This window comes from Pseudonaja textilis, chromosome 2 (genome assembly GCF_049901715.1).
Source record: "Pseudonaja textilis isolate UNSWEBS1 chromosome 2, rPseTex1.2, whole genome shotgun sequence".
Classification (NCBI taxonomy): domain Eukaryota; kingdom Metazoa; phylum Chordata; class Lepidosauria; order Squamata; family Elapidae; genus Pseudonaja; species Pseudonaja textilis.
This window is the reverse complement of record NC_141991.1, coordinates 3,316,514-3,333,550: the sequence shown is the minus strand read 5'-3', so window position 1 is coordinate 3,333,550 and position 17,037 is coordinate 3,316,514. Positions and strand designations below refer to the sequence as shown.

At 43.2% G+C, this 17,037-nt stretch overlaps 1 protein-coding gene and 1 long non-coding RNA gene across 3 annotated transcripts; one reads left to right on the top strand and one right to left on the bottom strand.

Annotated features, from left to right (window-relative positions):
- Positions 1-277: 277 nt before the first annotated feature.
- LOC148126567 (uncharacterized) lies at positions 278-11,084 on the bottom strand. Of its 2 annotated transcripts, none has more exons than XM_087928156.1 (4): positions 11,004-11,084; positions 7,080-8,048; positions 5,615-5,741; positions 278-3,444 (listed from the first exon to the last, which is right to left on the bottom strand). In XM_087928156.1, exons 2-4 carry the CDS (start codon positions 7,833-7,835, stop codon positions 2,630-2,632), a joined length of 1,698 nt encoding a protein of 565 aa, XP_087784282.1. In that variant the 5' UTR covers positions 7,836-8,048; positions 11,004-11,084; the 3' UTR covers positions 278-2,629. The 2 variants fall into 2 exon arrangements, with proteins under 2 accessions (XP_087784282.1, XP_087784283.1); XM_087928157.1 differs by having other exon boundaries at positions 7,080-8,043; positions 11,004-11,067.
- A 162-nt stretch (positions 11,085-11,246) lies between these two features.
- LOC148126566 (uncharacterized) lies at positions 11,247-16,589 on the top strand. The gene is made up of 3 exons (XR_015742516.1): positions 11,247-11,890; positions 12,575-12,685; positions 15,311-16,589. It is a non-coding gene; the product is annotated as an uncharacterized LOC148126566 (long non-coding RNA).
- Positions 16,590-17,037: the final 448 nt, after the last annotated feature.

Here is a 17,037-nt window from a genome sequence, read left to right as displayed (position 1 = left end):
GATCAAAATTCTGATCCCAATTGTGGTTGTAAGTTATGGACTACCTATAGTTATGGACCTTCTATTTACTTACTGCAATCTGGAGATCAATGCTTAGCAGTATAATTGTCAATTGTTATTCCCCGTAAATCTAAATAATTGTATTCTAGTTATGATTATTCAGCCTTTCTTCCCTTGGTAGTAAAAAGGCACAATAGCTGGGAATTCTGGGTTTTGTAAGCCTGGCGTCATCTGGCAACTGCTAGATCATAAAAAAAAAATACAAAAGAGATGAAGCTGCAAGGCAAATATATTTTATTGTTGAAAATTAGAAAAGAATTCAACCATGGAAAATTAGGGTCAGTGTAATTTCATTCCATTTAACATTTTGAATAGCGATAGTCAATCTGACAACATCAGAAAAGAGATTAAGAAGGAATTTCTCTCAGTGCAGCTGCATTTGTGATCTTTCAGTTACAAAGTTCCCTTCCTCTTCTCCTCTTGCTTGCTTGATCATTAGGTTGATCAAAATGCTATTTGTTGTTTCATTGTGCCAATAGCTTTTACAGAATAGTGCATTAATAATCCTACTGCAACAATCCGATGCAAGGCAATATTGGAATATTATTTCAGGCTCACGCTTCCTACTACGTCATATTTCAAATCCTCTGAATGCATTGCATTTCTACACCAGCAAGTTGCTAAATATACAAGCTTTTATCATTAGGGCCTGTGGTTGTTCCAGGTGATAGGCAAGGCTGTCCTTTATCTCAAGTGCTTATTATGTATGTGCCCCCACTTTTTGAGAAAGTTTAGATCAGAAACTCCCATTATATTCAGCAGAACATCCTCCAAGAAAACACGTTAAGTTGCAATGAAAGAACGCATGGCTTATAGCAACGCAATCTTAAAATACGCTAACAAAGAAATAGGTCTAGTTTAAGTGCTAAAAAGGGGGGGAAAGGGAGGGAGGAAGAGGAGGAAGGAAGAAAAGATAATGATAGATAGATAGATAGATAGGATAGATAGAGATAGATAGATGATAGATAGATAGACGTTTTAACTGTAACATTTTAATTCTTATATACTGTGTTATATTTTAATGCTCCTCTTTGAGAGAACTGGGCAGTCCAGAAATGCAAAATGTAAATAAATTAAAAACAAAAAGCAGAAAGAAGGAAAGAGGAGGAGGAAAAAGAAAGAAAGATTTTAACTCTGAACATTTTAATTGCTATATACTGTTTCATATTTTGATGCCCCTCTTTGAAGGAACTTGGCAATTCAGAACTATAAAATGTAAATAAAGAATTAAAAAATAAAGAGGGAAGAAGGAGCAGCGGGAAAGAGAAAAAGAAGGAAAGAAAGGAAAGGAAGGAAGAGAGAGAAAAGAAAGGAAAGAAAGGAAGGAAGGAAGGAAGGAAGGAAGGAAAGAGAGAAGAAAAAGAAAGAAAGAAAGAAAGAAAGAAAGAAAGAAAGAAAGAAAGAAAGAAAGAAAGAAAGAAAGAAAGAAAGAAAGAAAGAAAGAAAGAAAGAAAGAAAGAAAGTTAGTTAGTTAGTTCCCACTGTCTTGGAAACTCAGAATTGTCTAACATTGGCTAAGAAACATTCTTGCTAGGCATTCTGGGTAATGTAGTTTCAAAACATCTGGATCTAGGCTGGGGAAGGCAGAATTCTCCCACTTCAACCTGCCCACAATGCCCCCTTCCTGCTGCGTTGCTGGGCTTTTTTTTTTCCTTTTTAAAAACACAATCAAGTTCCACGAGACCCATGGCATCAGCTTCTGTCCATCATCTCATTTTTCCACAAAACAATTCTGGGCAAATAAATGAAGACGTTACTACACTGTGCCATCAGAGGCCAAACTTTTACTAATAGACTTCTCTTTCTGCAAACATTTTGAACATGTAAATCCTACTTTTAAATTTCTTAGCCATTTTGCACTTAAATGTGGCTCACAAACCGACTGAAGAGTTTACAGCAACATCAAAAAGGTGTTTCTTTTTATATGAAATCATCAGTGGACAGAGGGTTGAAGACCACCAAGATCCGTTCCAGCCCTGTGAATCTGTAACAAAAATGACATCTATGAATTTTATTTTTTCATCCTAAGGCTGAGCCAAGCTTGGAGTGCTTGTGTGCTCTCTTAAAAATAGCATCAGGAGCATGAAAATGCTCCGTTTGACTTGTCTTTAAATTTAATTACAATCAAGTTTAGGTAGTAGCTGAACCATACAGTTTAATTCTGGATCTGATCACTTGAAAAATAAATTTTGAGTGCCAATGTGGCATCTGTCTACAAAGCAGCTATGCCTTTTCTTGCAACAAGGCGGCTGCCTCCCAGCTGGCATCGTATCCTATGAAAAGACAAAAACAGCTTTACACAATCACAGAGAACTGCCGTGTTCGTACTCTTACAAACGCTCCAACTTGGAATCCCCGCACAGCCCTTTTACAATGACTTTCTAGTAAAAAAGTTTTGACTTGTTTTCTTACTTTTTTTTGTATTTTTTTTTAAAGAAAATAAAGAAAATATATGGGTAATAAAACTTGGGAGAGCTCTAAGGCTTTTGAGGGATCGGGTGTCTCTCCAGCCCTTCAAACTGGGGTTTGGTTGCCTGAGGTTCAAAGAAATGTTTTTTTTCTAAGGAGGTTACTCTGTGGCAGTGTGAGTTTTCTCATGCTCACACAGTTCTGATTTTCGGGTGAAGCTTTTCCCGCAGTACGAGCAGCTGTTCTTGTGCATCAGCTCATGCAGCAACATGTGTGACCTGGACATGAAGGCTTTCCCACAGTGGAAACACTGGAAAGTGTCTTGCCCTCGATGGGCCACCTGGTGCATTTTGAGAGAGGTGTACGATGCAAACTTTTCCCCGCAGACCGTGCAAAGGAAGAGTTTGTCTCCGGCGTGGGTTTTCTGGTGCTTTAGGCAGTCCGTCCTCCGAGTGTAGCACTTCCCGCACTCCGAACACATGAAGCATCTCTCTCGGTCGGCGCTGAGCTTCTCTTTGGGAATCCAGCCGAAATTTTTGCCGCAGTGGGAGCAGATGTGGGAGACCTGCCCGGCCCGGATTCTCATCTTCTCTCCGCAGTGGGAACAGATGTAGAGCTTCTCGTCCACGTGGGTCCTCTCGTGGGCCAAGAGATCCAAGCTGCTGCCAAAAGCCTGGCTGCAATGCCAGCACTTGTAACGCTTCTCCTCTGGGTCAGGATTCTCGCCCGCATCACGCGGGGAGCTTTGGCCGAGGCCCTCTGCATCGCACTTCCCCGTGGTGTTGAGGGAAGCGGGTTCGGGAGCAGCTTGCAAAAACCCTTGTGGGGGGCCCAGCTCGTCGGTCGCTGCTTTGCTTTTATTTCCGTCCCGCTGCTCTGCTCCGTGCTGATTCCCATCAGGCGTACCTGGAGCGAGGAAGTAATTCTCCCTAGCCATTCTCAGCGATGTCCTCTGTGGCTCAGGCCAGCCGTCGTCTGTACGGGGAGGCAAAAAATAAAAATAGGAGACTATGTCAGGGTATATTCATGAACTGGAATCGAGCTTAGTAACAAGGTGAGCCAATGAGAGCTGAAACTTAAAAGGGAGAATCTGGGCGTGGTTGATTTCTGTTCTGTGCTCAGCTCTCAAGTGAAAGAGAAACCAGTTGTGATGACCCGGGGCGTGGCACAAAGGCAACACATTCAGATAATCAATAAGAGTCCCTTTAATAGCTCCAACTTTGCCCCCGATGTCCAGGTTACCTTCTGGCTGGAGAAAACCTCTCCCAAGGAACAGCCTTTAACTGCAGGGAATCAAGTCTAAAACATGGTCAACAAAAACTGTAACTTTAAGTCCAACCCAGCCAAACTGAGGTAATTAGCTTGGCAGATGTGAGGGCAAAACTCACACGATTGGAAAGATGCCAGGAACACAGATAAGCAAAGACAACACTGGATAAAGTCACGTTTGCTCCCAGCAGCTGCCACAGTCAGCATTCAGTTCTTATAAACTTTCATTCCTGGATGTGGCTAATGAAGGGAATCAGGGCCCTTTCCTCCCCCGTAAGCCACACAACCCATGTTGCTCTATTCTCCGTTCCACCCTGCGTGCCATATAGGATGAACAGGAGTTGGGCCTGGGTCTTCCTCTGAACTCACTCTCCCTTGTTCTAACTCCCCCTGCTCTGCCCAGCCAGATTTTGCCCTTCCCACAGCCAACGGAGCCGCACTCCCACCCCATCAGCTGTTTGTCTTCCTCGGATTCAGACTCTGTCAGGGACATGACACTAGTCTTGCTTGCTTGCTGAAACTGATATCTGCTCTGAATGGCTGCTGCTTGTTTTGCTTATGTTATGTGGAAAGAATCTACAAATGGTATTGTAAACTTTACGCATGTTAATATGTTTATAGAGAAGTTAATGATCCTGCTGAATCCATCATCTGTATGTTTTCTGGAATTGAATTTCTGCTGCAAACTCTAACAGACTAGCTAGTAGTCAAGAGAGTATTTTGAAGGTTAAAAAGCCTTGTATTACAAAAAGAGGGCAATCCTTCATTATTCAGGCTTTATTTTTCCAATCGGGGATATGCTTTGAAGATAATATAACATGTTCTGCTGTGAGGCTTCCTACTTCTTTGATAACGCCAACACAACAATCCTTTTTTGTAGGGTTATCCACTCTTACTTTCTCCGTTTCACATTCTCTTTAGGGGGTGGGAACACTAGAATGTTTAAGGGGAGAAGCCACGACATAACGCATCTTAAAGTTACCCAAGTTGAGAAACTATGGATCAGTGGCCCCTAACATTTTGGGCACCAGGGACCGGTTCGGTGGAGAGAGGTTTTTCCACAGGCTGGAGGGGGAGCTGGTCTCGCGTGCTGACTTCATCCTGCAGATGGGGCTTTGTGGTGGCAGAATGGTTAGAAGGCAGTACTGCAGGCTACTTCTGCTGACTGCTGGCTGCCAGCAGTTTGAGTCTGACCTGCTCAAGATTGACTTGGCCTTCCATCCTTCTAAAGTGGGTAAAATGAGGATCCAGATTGTTGGGAGAGCAATATACTGACTCTATAAACCGCTTAGAGAGGGCTGTAAGGCACTATGAAGCGGTATATAAGTCCAAGTGCTATTGCTTGTTTGTGCGGCCCGGTTTCTGGCATGCCGTGACCTGGTGTTGGTCCATGGATCAGGGGTTTGGATAATGTTGGATTTGGATAACACTAGATAACGTTGAAGGTGCCATTGCCAACTGGTATCAGCTATAGTTTAAAGCTATAAGAGTGCGCACAGCTTTACTACGCGAGACAACCCAGGAGCAATAATAGCAGACAGAGGTTTGTAATAAATAGTGGTTTTAGCTACAAAAGAATATATACTATGGATACGTGTACTACAGACAGAAGTCAAACAAGCAGCAATTAGGGCAGAGAAGAACAGAGAGAGAGAGAGAGAGAGAGAGAGAGAGAGAGATATGCCCTAACAGGGCCTCTTATTATACAGACTCTTAAAGGGATAACAGCCAAAAAAACATTGTTGACTCATTCCCATCGTTACGTCATTGCATCAACTGGCCAGCTCTTAAATCACTACCCTGACAAAAGCTGCCCTGCAGAAGAGTCCAAAGAAGCCTCTAATATTTGATCTGCCAGGTGCTCAACGTGACTTACCCACTGAGCCTGCATTCCCTCCAGCTTCCTGCTTGGCTTCTCTAAAAAGCTGTGCCTTCACCATTTCCGACAGAGCTTGGTTTCCTTTGGGGGGCTTTTCAGATTCCCCCTCCGTCATCCCCATCATCTGGAGCAGCAAAGGGGAAACAGATGTTGAGACAACGGGACAGGAAGGGAATAAACTCATTCATGGACTTAGAATTGCAAAGGTATCTCAGAGTACTGTAGTTTAATGCAATGTTGCTCAACCTTGCTTTAAGTTGTATGGATTTCAATTCCCAACATCTCTAGCCATCAGGGTACCTGGATAATGCTGGGAATTGTAGTCCACTTCTCTTGAGTTGCCAAACTTGAGAAACCCTGGCTGAAAGGATTAAACACAAAACTTGGGGAGGAAAAAAAAATAGGCTGCTTGCAAGCTTCTTCCGTGGAGGGGACACAGCAAGAATTTCAACGTGGACCTGGTTCCCTTCCTCACAGGCATGATTAGTCTTATTTCATTAGACTGGTTTGTATTCTTATTCCATGAATTGAGGTTTAATGCAACGTCTGAATCAAACGTCTAATTCACAAGTAAATCAGACTGATACGATCAAATTTTAAAATAATAAGCAGTGGAAATCCCTGGCAGATACACCCAGGAAAAGTCTCCATATATATATTATCTTAATATGTTATCTTAGCTAACATATATGTTGTGACTCCGGAGTTGGAATCTGTTCCGTTGGCAGATGTGAGCTCGAGCGAAGAGGATATGGCAGTGAAATATGAGCCGGCACTGCTGAGTGACTTGGATGGTAGCCAGGATGAGGAAATGGATTTAACTAGGAGAGATGAACCTGATTTAATAGAGATGTCAGGACCTTCGACCTCCTCTGATTCTTCTCCTCTGGCTGAGCAACAGCCGGGAATAGCTAACTAGGAACACATGCGAGAGTTTTCCAGTGAAGAAGAGAACTTGGAAAGATCCTGGCTTGATGTAAGAAATAGACAGAGATTGAGATGTCAATCTCAATTGGGAAGGAGGCGTCGAGCCAGTGACTAATTAAGGAGATTAACACGCCCCTTAGAGGATAAAAGGAAACAGTTTGGCTGGTGAACTTTGCCAGAAGCAAAGTGATTTATGGGAGTGAACACACGAAGAGAACTCTTTGAGGCATTGAGATTTATAGCCACATCAGGATTGCCGGACAGAGTTTGGATTTATTGCTGAGGACTGAAAATACTTCAGCAGTCCTCTTGTGGGGGTTTGCTTTTTGGTTTGTGATATTTCTGGAACTGCTATATTTCGTTTTGCTCACCTGCAATTAAAGGGGAGACATAACACGTGTGTGTGTGTGTGTGTGTGTGTGTGTGTGTGATATATATGTGTTAGCTAAGACTGCAGGGCATGTCATTCACACAGGAGATTTTGTGCATCACCCCCACAACAGTCTTTCAAGGTCGCCTTTATCCGGAGTCTCACCTGCTTGCTCCAGCCTTTGACCTGCTGCCTCACAATGAACTCCTCTGCCAGGGACACGGCCTGAGTGCAGGTCCTCGGCATGTTTTCTCTCAGCCAGCTCTGCATATCCGAAGGCAGGATGGCCAAGAACTGCTCCAACGTCACCAAATCCAGGATCTGGTCCTTGGTGTGTTTCTCTGGCTTCAGCCACTCGTGGCAAAGTTCTTGGAGGTGCCTGCAGAGTTTGCGAGGCCCTTCAGCCTCTTGGTAACACAGCTCCCGGAACTGCTGGCGCTGTTTCTCCAGCTTGGCCCCGGGCCCACTCACCGCCCCCTTCTGCCCCTTCCCGCCGGATGCGGCTTCCTGAGAACTCTCATACTCCCGCTGGGCTTCAACAGCCACGTGCGGCTGGGCCGGAGCCACCCAAACTCCTCTGGGACAGTTGCTGGCATCCCTCATCCTTTGAGAGAGCACCTGAGTGGATTTAGGGTCATTCCAGGCCAGGGAAGGGCTTTCTCTGCCATAATCGGGAGACTGCAGCGTCTTCAAAAACTCTTGCAGCTGGGCGTCCCAATTTCCAGAGGGCCCTTCTTCTGGCTCTTGTTTCACGTGATGGATAATCTCCTGCTTAATCTTCCCAGTTTCTGGGAAATCTTCTCTTTTCCTTCCTTCTCCAGATTGAAGGCCGGAGGAACACTGCACCTCCATTTTGATTTCCGGATCAACATTTTCTTTTAGGAGGCATTTGGTTGCCTCTGTTTTGTGTGCGACGGCCATTTCCTCCACAGAAACTTTGATTTATTTTATTTTTCCTTCCTCTTTTTCAGCATCAATCCTGGAGGACCACTGCAGAAGTCTTTTTGGATCTTTCCAGCATCAACAGCCTAACAGAATCGTTCAACAAAACTGCTTGGAAGGAAAGCAGTGAAGCATCCAAAAATGTCTATTTGTCGTCTTTGGGGCTGATAGAATTTCCTCTTGCTACCTGCACTGAAAAATAGAAAATGACAGGACTAAAAGCTATTCCAACATTTGCAAGCAATACGTTAATATACAAAGAATACTGAGGTAATTATTCAAGAATTGGAAGTAACTATACCCTCCAAAACTTCTGGGGATCTCTTGTGAAGAGATGGTGCTCCTAGATGCCATATATATATTCGCCCATGGCAACTCGAGGCTTACACAATGTAAAACCATATTTAAAACAAAAAATAAAAAACAATAAAAACTAAGAAAAAATAAATAAATTAGTAAAGTACAATGGAACAAAATTTGGGGAAAATCTCTCTCTCTCTCTCTCTCTCTCTATATATATATATACACATACACATACACACATACTTGGAAGTGGCAGGATTGGGGTCTCGAGAGTGAAAAATTGAGTTCAGAGGTTTGCCTTCATTATATTGTATACAGGTAGTCCTCAACTTATGAGTACAATTGAGCCCAAAATTTATACTGTAAGAAATTTGTCAAGTGAGCCTTGCCCCGTTTTACAACTTTTTCTTGCCATATCTGTTAAATGAATCATTGCAATTGTTAAATTAGTCACAGGGTTGTTGAAGTGACTCTGGTTTCCCCATTGACTTTGCTTGTCAGAAGGTCACAAAAGGGGGATCGTATGACCCCGGGACATGGCGAACGTCATAAATGTGAATCAGTTGCCAAGCATCCAAATGTAAATCATGTGACCATGGAGATGCTGCAGTGGTCATAAAAGTGAAAATATTAAAAATAAAAAAAACCTATTAAAAATAATAGCTTGGGTAAGAGCCTTCATCGCGCAGTGATAAGAATGCAGTACTGCAAACTACTTCTGCTGACAGCCAGCTGCCTGCAATTTGGCAGATGAAATCCCACCAGGCTCAAGGTTGACTCAGCCTTCCATGGTAAAATGAGGGCCCAGATTGTTGGGGCAATATGCTGACTCTGTAAAACCACTTAGGGCAGTAAAGCACTGTGAAGCGGTATATAAGTCTAGGTCAGGGGTCTTCAAATGTGACAGCTTTAAGACTTGTGGACCTCAACTCCCAGAATTCCTCCTGAATTCCTCCTGTTAGCTCAGGGATTCTGGGAGTTGAAGTCCACAAGTCTTAAACTTGCCAAGTTTGAAGACCCTTGGCCTAAGTCAGTGATGGCTAACCTTTTTAGGCTCCTGTGCCAAAAATTGTGTGCGCATTTGCACACTCGCACTCACATGCCAGCACCCAGAAGGCAATGTGCCCCCACCCCACCCCACCTATGCATGTGTGTGCAATCCCCACTCACCCACCCGCCATCCCTTTTCCTGCACTGCACCTCACAGCTGATTTTCAGTCAGTTTGAGGCCTTTTTCGGCCTCCCAGAGGCTTGAGGAAGGCTTCTGCCAGCTTTTCAGGCCGAAAACTAGGCCCGTTTCGTCACTTCCGATATTTCCTGGCCTAGTTTTCATCCAGAAAAGCCTGAAGAAGCCTACAGAAGCCTTCCTCAAGCCTCTGGGAGTCCAAAAAAGGCCTGAAGCTGGCTGAAAATCAGCTGTGAGGCACGCGCATGCACAGTGAGGTAAGTTTGAAGAAGAAGAAGAAGAAGAAGAAGAAGAAGAAGAAGAAGAAGAAGAAGAGGAGGAAGAGGAAGAGGAAGAGGAAGAAGAAGAAGAAGAAGAAGAAGAAGAAGAAGAAGAAGAAGAAGAAGAAGAAGAAGAAGAAGAAGAAGAAGAAGAAGAAGAAGAAGAAGAAGAAGAAGAAAAATTTATTTGTCATTACACTCGCAAGCAGGTGCAACGAAATGAGGTGCTCTTCCACAAGTAAAACTGGACAACACCATTGAAAGAAAAATAAAACTAAACACAACAAACCATACAATAATCTCTACACAATTTAAAAATGTAAATACCCCATTACTCTCAGCCATTAAATTCCACAAAAATCTTATGACCCTGCATTCAAATTCAAAACTGCACTTGGATAAAAACTGTTCTTAAATCTAGTCGTCCTTGTTCTTAATACCCTGAATCTCCTTCTCGATGGTAATAGTTCAGTTTGCCTGCAGCTCGTGTGCCAGTACAAATGGCTCTGCATGCCACCTGTTCATAGGTTCCCCATCACATGCCATAGGTTCCCCATCACAGGTCTAAGTGCTATTGCTATTGCTAATGAAACGTCCGCAACAAAACAAGCCAGCTCAGAGAGCACTAAGGACCCCTTCAGTTTGGAGCAGGGGTCTTCCAACTTTGGCCACTTTAAGCCTGGAGGACTTCAACTCCCAGAATTCCCCAGTTGGGAGTCTCCAGGCTTAAAGTGGCCAAGGTTGGAAGACCCCTGGGTTGGAGGTGACTTGACAGCTAAGCTTCCCTCCCCTCCAGCAAAAGTGTTCCACACTTCTGATTTTCCAGATCAAGATAACAAAGCAGAAAAATCACCCGATAACTGAACCTGCTTTCTTGGGGCAGAATGGTTTTTTTTTAAAAAAAAAATCCTAATTTTCAGCAGTTATGTCCCTGCAATAAAAAAAGGCTTTTTAATGAGAGATCTTGGGGAAAACACCCCCAAAAAAAAACAATTGTCTGTCCAGATTATGCATTAAGGGTTCATTTATTTATTTATTTTATTTATTTATGCTGCTGTACCCAAGAGAGGAGTTTTGTCACACCTGGCAGGTGGACAACCCAAAACTGGAAAAAAAAATGTTTAGCTGTATCTAAACGGGAAGAATCGGTGGGAAATAATAGCGATAGTGATAGTGGTGATAGTGATAGTGGTAATAGTGATAGTGGTAATAATGATAATGATAATAAATAATTTGTCTTGCCCAGAACCGGCCTTCCACTTGGACGGTGGGCAAAATGATGCCAAACCCTTCCGACACTTCTTTTTCGTAGGCCGCATCTCTCGCAGACCGACTTACAACGGCCCGTGACGCGTGTAGCCGTTTCCCCACGACCCGCCGCCCCGCTTACTTTTTTACCTGCTCTTTCTTCTCGGGAGCTCGGCGGCAAACAGGAAGGCGCTTTCCTCGACCATCTAGCTATGAGGCCCCTCTAGGAGTGTCAACTCTGTGCTTTTAACTCTTTTACGGCCAAGGAGTCGAGCTCGGATGAAACCGGCTAGCGGAAGTGTTTTGTATTTTTTGTTTTTAAAAGACGATGCTGAGCGGGGGAATCATGGGAGTTGCAGTCCGCACATCTTCAAGTTGCCAAGTTCGAAAAAACACTGCTTTAAGGGGGAATAGTTTTATATTGCCATCATTTGGCCGCCACGATGTTAAAAAAAAAAAGATGTTGAGACTCTAGAAAGACAAAGCCACAAAGAAGATTAGGGGACTGGAGGCTAAAACGTATAAAGAACGGTTACTGGAATTGGGTATATGTTTAGTGCAATGAAAAGAAGGACCAGGGGAGACGTGATAGCAGTGTCCCAATATCTCAGGGGCTGCCACAAAGAAGAGGGAGTCAAGCTATTCTCCAAAGCGCCTGAGACAGGAGAAGAAGCAATGGAGGGAAACTAATCAAGGGAAGAAGCAACCTAGAACTAAGGAGAAATTTCCTGATAGTTACAACAATTAATCAGTGCCTCCAGAAGCTGTGAATGCTCCAACATTGGAAATTTTTAAAAAGAGATTGGACAACCATTCATTTGAAACGGTTTCTTGCAGGGGGTTAGACTCACTGGAAGACCTCCAAGGTCCCTTCCAACTATTGTTCTGTTCTGTTCTGTTCTGTTCTGTCTACTTTTGTTCCCATTCTATTCTACCACCCCTCCTCCTAGAAGAATGAAATATTTTGAGAAATATTAATGTTGCGTTGTGGGAAAAGAGACTGCGTGTTTGATTAGTGTCTTCTTGGGTTTCTTTTGGTAATTTATTCATTTGTCGCATGGTGGCTGCCGATTTCTGTGTGGCTTCCGCTGTGGTGGCTTCTTCTATTGCCTCCTTCAATGTTATCTTAGGTCTTGTTAGTAGTCGACCCTGTAGTATAAGGTCCTTTAATCCGAGGACCACGCGGTCCCTCATGGCCTCATCCACGTTTAGAAATTCGCATGTTCCGCCAATGTCTCTTAGTGCTGCAACAAAATCTCCAATGCTCTCGTCTTCCTTTTGGTCGCGCCGATAAAATTCGTGTCTTTTGATGAGGCATGAAATGGTTGGTGCATAGTGGGCTCGCAGTAAATTCTCTAGGTCCGTCCACGCCATCGTCTTTACATCGTTGGGTGCTGCCAATGCCTTTGCCATTTTGAATACTGTGGGACCGCAGTGGGCGAGGAAGACGGCTCTCTTCCTATTTTCGGATATTCCTTGGAGATCACTCCCTTCTAGAAACATGAGGAATCGGTCGATGTAGGATTCCCAGTCTTCAGTTGTTGGGTTGAATGGTGCGAGTGGCGAGTTGTTCCCGGTCATTTCGTCTCGCTCGGTCCTCATTGCCATGTGCACAACTGGGCTCCTTTATCTCACTATCCCACCTTCGTCACCAGTGTTGCGTTGTGGGCAAAAAGACTCGAGACCCAGTTGACCTTTTTTCCTTTTTATTTCCTTTCTAGTAATCGCATGCGGAGAAATCACAGCAGCCTTTTTTTATAGCTGGCTGCTCGCGGCTCATGGCCAATGGCGGCTCTTCAAATCTCCCGCCACCACGGACCAACCTATCATAGGTAAGTATGCAAATATATAACAATTAATATTAGTTCTGTAACCAGAACTGCAGAAGGCATGCTTGACTACTTTTATAATTCCTATATTTCTATACTTTATTTGTTGTGTGCCAGTTTCCTGTTATGTAACTAAGTAAAAGCAAAGGAATCTTTTATATATGTAAAAGCGAAAAAGCACTCAGGCATCATTACAAAAATCTCCAGAACCACAAAGCCTACAAACTTGAAATTTGCTATGTATGTTCCTCTTGGCTTCTAGGTACTCACTAAGAAAGGATTTTTTTCAAAATGACTGTTGGAGCATTAGTATTTCCTATATTATTATTATTAACACGCTCTGATGCTAAGGTAGTTCTACTCTCCCTCCCCACCTGAAAAGAAATCTGTTCCAAATGCAAAACACAATCAGAGGAGAGGAGTTTCAGTTTTACTTTCACAGCAGCAAGCAGCTTTAGTACAGAATAGTTGAGTTCAGCCACGCCTAGGCTCCTTGCTGTCTCCTTGCTCACACAGCAAATACTGTTTCAGTTTCCAAACAGACCTCAACCCTCTCACACACTGACAGGATGCTAGGCACGTGAATACGGATGGATGCTGTTAGGCAGAGGTAGAATTTTCCCCTTTATTCTCCTCCCCAAAAACTAACCCCGACCACATCGTTTCAGAGTGAAGCACGGGTATCCAGCTAGTGTAGAAATATATGCCTTACACTATGTTCAGGGTTCCTTCCTTTCCAGGAGGGACCCGTCTTTATTCAGCTGAATAAACGTGTTGGCTTATCAACACACACACCTGGACTGTTTTTTTATTTCACCAAGCCACACCTGTCAATCGGCAAAGCACCGCTGAACAAGTACAGTACTCCTAACCTGAATATAGGTAGTCCTAGACTTACAACCATTCATTTAGTGACTGTTCAAACTTACAACAACCCTGAAAAAAGTGAATTATGATTTATTTCACATCTACGATTGTTGCAGCATCCCTATGCTCTCAAGATCAAAATTCAGACGCTTGGCAATTGGTTCATATTTATGACGGTTGCAGTGTCCTGGGGTCCCTGTGATCCCCTTTTCCAACCTTCTGATGAGCACAGTCAATGGGGAAGCCAGATTCACTTAACAACCGTGTTACTAATTTAACAACTGTGGCAAGAAAGGTCGTAACATGGGGCAACGCTCACCTAACCACCGCCTTGCTTAGCAACAGCAACTTTGGGATCAATTGTGGTCGTAGATCAAGGACTATCTGTGGCGTGGCTTGGTGGGCATGGCTTGGTGGATGTGGCAGGGGAAGGTTACTGCAAAATCCCCACCCCACTAACCTGATTTCCAGCTCCGTTCTCCTCTGCAGGGCAATGAAAGAAGACCCAGCTGATCAGCTGGGACTCGGGAGGCAGAGAATAGAAGGGGGCGGAGCCAGTCAGAGCAGTGGTCGCCAACCAGTAGGCCATGGCCTACTGGTGGTCCATGAGAAAATTTTGGTGGTCTGCAGAGAAATGTCACCCCCAGAGCATCCCCCAAAGCAATTAATCCAGGCTGCATGGGAACACAAGGCTGTACCGCCCACATAGCCTATGGGAACCGTCCCTGCCCACTCACTCCTTACCTGGCAAATTTGGCTGTTAAGTTGCTATTTTTCCTTTTTTTTTCCCCTGACCATCAACTGTTCTGCTGTGCTGGGAGATTTAGGTTAGTTAGGAAGCAGGAAATCGTTGGATTTCTTACTTTGTAGCTAATCTTTAGATCTTCGGCTCTGCTTTTAAGCACAGCCGAACCTCACTTAGGACTGAAGGTTCTATTATTCAGTGCAGATTCAGCTAGCTGATGGCAGAAACACAGATCTCTAAGTGAATCTGCGATTTTTTGAGCAACCCAATCTGCCTGCCTGTTTTGCCTGATTTTGGGTAAAAGTTGCTCTTTTTTTAATAAAAAATTCAATATTTACATACATGGTGTATTGTGAGTTAATTTTGTGAGTTTGCTTGCTAGCAGATTTAATGAGTTTGCTTGCAAGCAAATTTTATGAGTTTGCTTGCAAGCAAATTTTATGAGTTTGCTTGCAAGCAAATTTTATGTGACAGCCACAGGTAGCCAATGGCAGAAAAATAAATCTCTAAATCTGTGATTCTGTGAGCAACTCAATCTACCTGTCTGCTTTGCCTGATTTTGGGTAAAAGTTGATCTCTTTTTAATAAAAAATCAATATTTACATCAATATTTATAATATTTACATACAAGCCATGCCCAGCCAGTCACATGACCACCAAGCCACACCCACAAATTAGGCCATGCTCAAGAACCTGTTGTTAAGAATTTTGAATCCCTTCCCTGCCATAAGGTGAATACAGAAGCAGCTCCTGCCTTCTGCTTGATTGCACCTCTAAAAGAAGTTCATTTTTAAAGCTATCGTGAGCAATAGTGATTGATATATGTGGATCTGCAAAGATTCTCACTGTATGTCCTGAACACAGCTCCTTGCCTTTTCTTTTTTTCCCAAAAGTGATTTTGCAAACACAGTTCCTTTAGAAACAGCTTTCTCCCTGCCTGAATTAATTTGACCATGGACACATCTATCCAACTGTTCTCCAAGACCCAAACATCTATTCCATCACCATGGATCTAGGTGTCTGTTGAGCGTTGCTGTTGACCATAGCAACGGGGCCAACTGGCATTCCAGAAGCTTGGAATATTTCCTGCTTTGGTCTTCATGGGACAATCCTGGCTCAAGCTGGTTGTGAATGATTTGCAGTGGAAGAGTGAAGGTGATTCCTATAAGGTGGTATTCAACTCCATCTATGGTTGTGTTAACTCACCCAAAAGCTCATCCTCTCAAAAAAACAGTTTCCCTTTTTTTATTGGGTTGTCATCATCTTCCCCGCTTCTGATAGCTCCATGTTTTTTGTTTTTCCATTGTTACTCAAGAGAGAAATGGATCCAAACTGCTGTGTCTTTCTGAGAGACCTCCAAGAATGCTTATAAAACTTGTGTATATCAGATTTCTTATCTTAAGAAATTTTATTCCTATGATTGATCCTGTTCAGCTGCGGCTTTGGTTTTTTTTCCCTTTGGTTCCAGATAATTATAGAATTGCAGCTTTATTAGATTTGGGGGAGAGAACTATACGGCGCAGACAGAAAGTAATATTAAAGAATGGATTCATGAGATGCGTTCCTTATTGATTTTTGAAATATCCTTCTATTGTATAAATGAGAAGATGGAACAGTATTTTATGGATGGCCTAGAGTCTAACTTCATTTCTTATTGATAATATATGGCCTCTCTTTTGTAATCTTAGATCTTTTTAATCACAATTTTGGATACTCTGTGCTCTTTATTGTATTATGGTAGTTGTGTTTCATCTTAAAAATTAGTTACAAAATGAGATAGAGATTGATCATAAGATTGCCATCCCGTTCTGTTTTTTAGTTTTGTATAAGATTTTAGCTAGTTTGGCTCTCTGTGATTAAAACACTTGGTTAACTTGATGGTTGGATTAATCCCAGGTCACTGGGTTAGTTTATGATGCCATACATTAGACAAATCCCAGATAAATGGTTTGTCCGGTAACTATTGTGCCCCTGAGGTTTGACTATGGTTTAGCCTGATGTGTAAACCTCATTTTAAAAAAAAAAGTTGCTTTTGAGTTTAAAATGGCTTCGAACCTACTGGTATTTGAAGAGCCCTGAAGACTCTTTACGACAAGTATGACTGAAAGTCCTTTTTCATCTTTTTCTTTGTCCTACCTGTTATCTCTGCCATGTTCTTTGTGTTTTCTTGCTTTAATGCTTTTAACAATTTCCACCACCACCCCTGGTGAAGTTCTGCTGCGTTCCAGGCATGGTGTGCTCCAAATCACAGAAATGCTACACCGTCTGACCCTCTGCTCCTGACGCTGTGGAGCCTTCAAGACTCCTCCTTCTGCTTGTCTTTCCGGCTGCCATAGAAATGTGGGGGAGGGAAAATTAATTGGGCTTTTGTGGGAAGGGAGGGAAGAGGGCTGGAGGCTTGAGATGGTGAATTGTAAAACTTGGGAAACTTTCTCACTTGCTTATTGCGCAGCTGTAGCTTCTTATCTAAGTGGGCCAAGGCCAACCACCCCGGGCCAGCCAGATGACTGAAACACCACCTGAAGATACCCCACATGATATTATACACATCTCAGATTGGAGGACCAGTTTGAACTATTGTGGGTGGGAACTTTGCCATAACTTTGTATAAGTGGTTTTCGCACCTAATGCCTCAGATCTCGAATTCTTTTGACGCTACCACTTGATTTCCAGTTAAAAGTCCTTTTCTCTATAACAATGGAGTCTAAGGGATTCTTTCTTGGATTTTGAATGGAGCCTCACC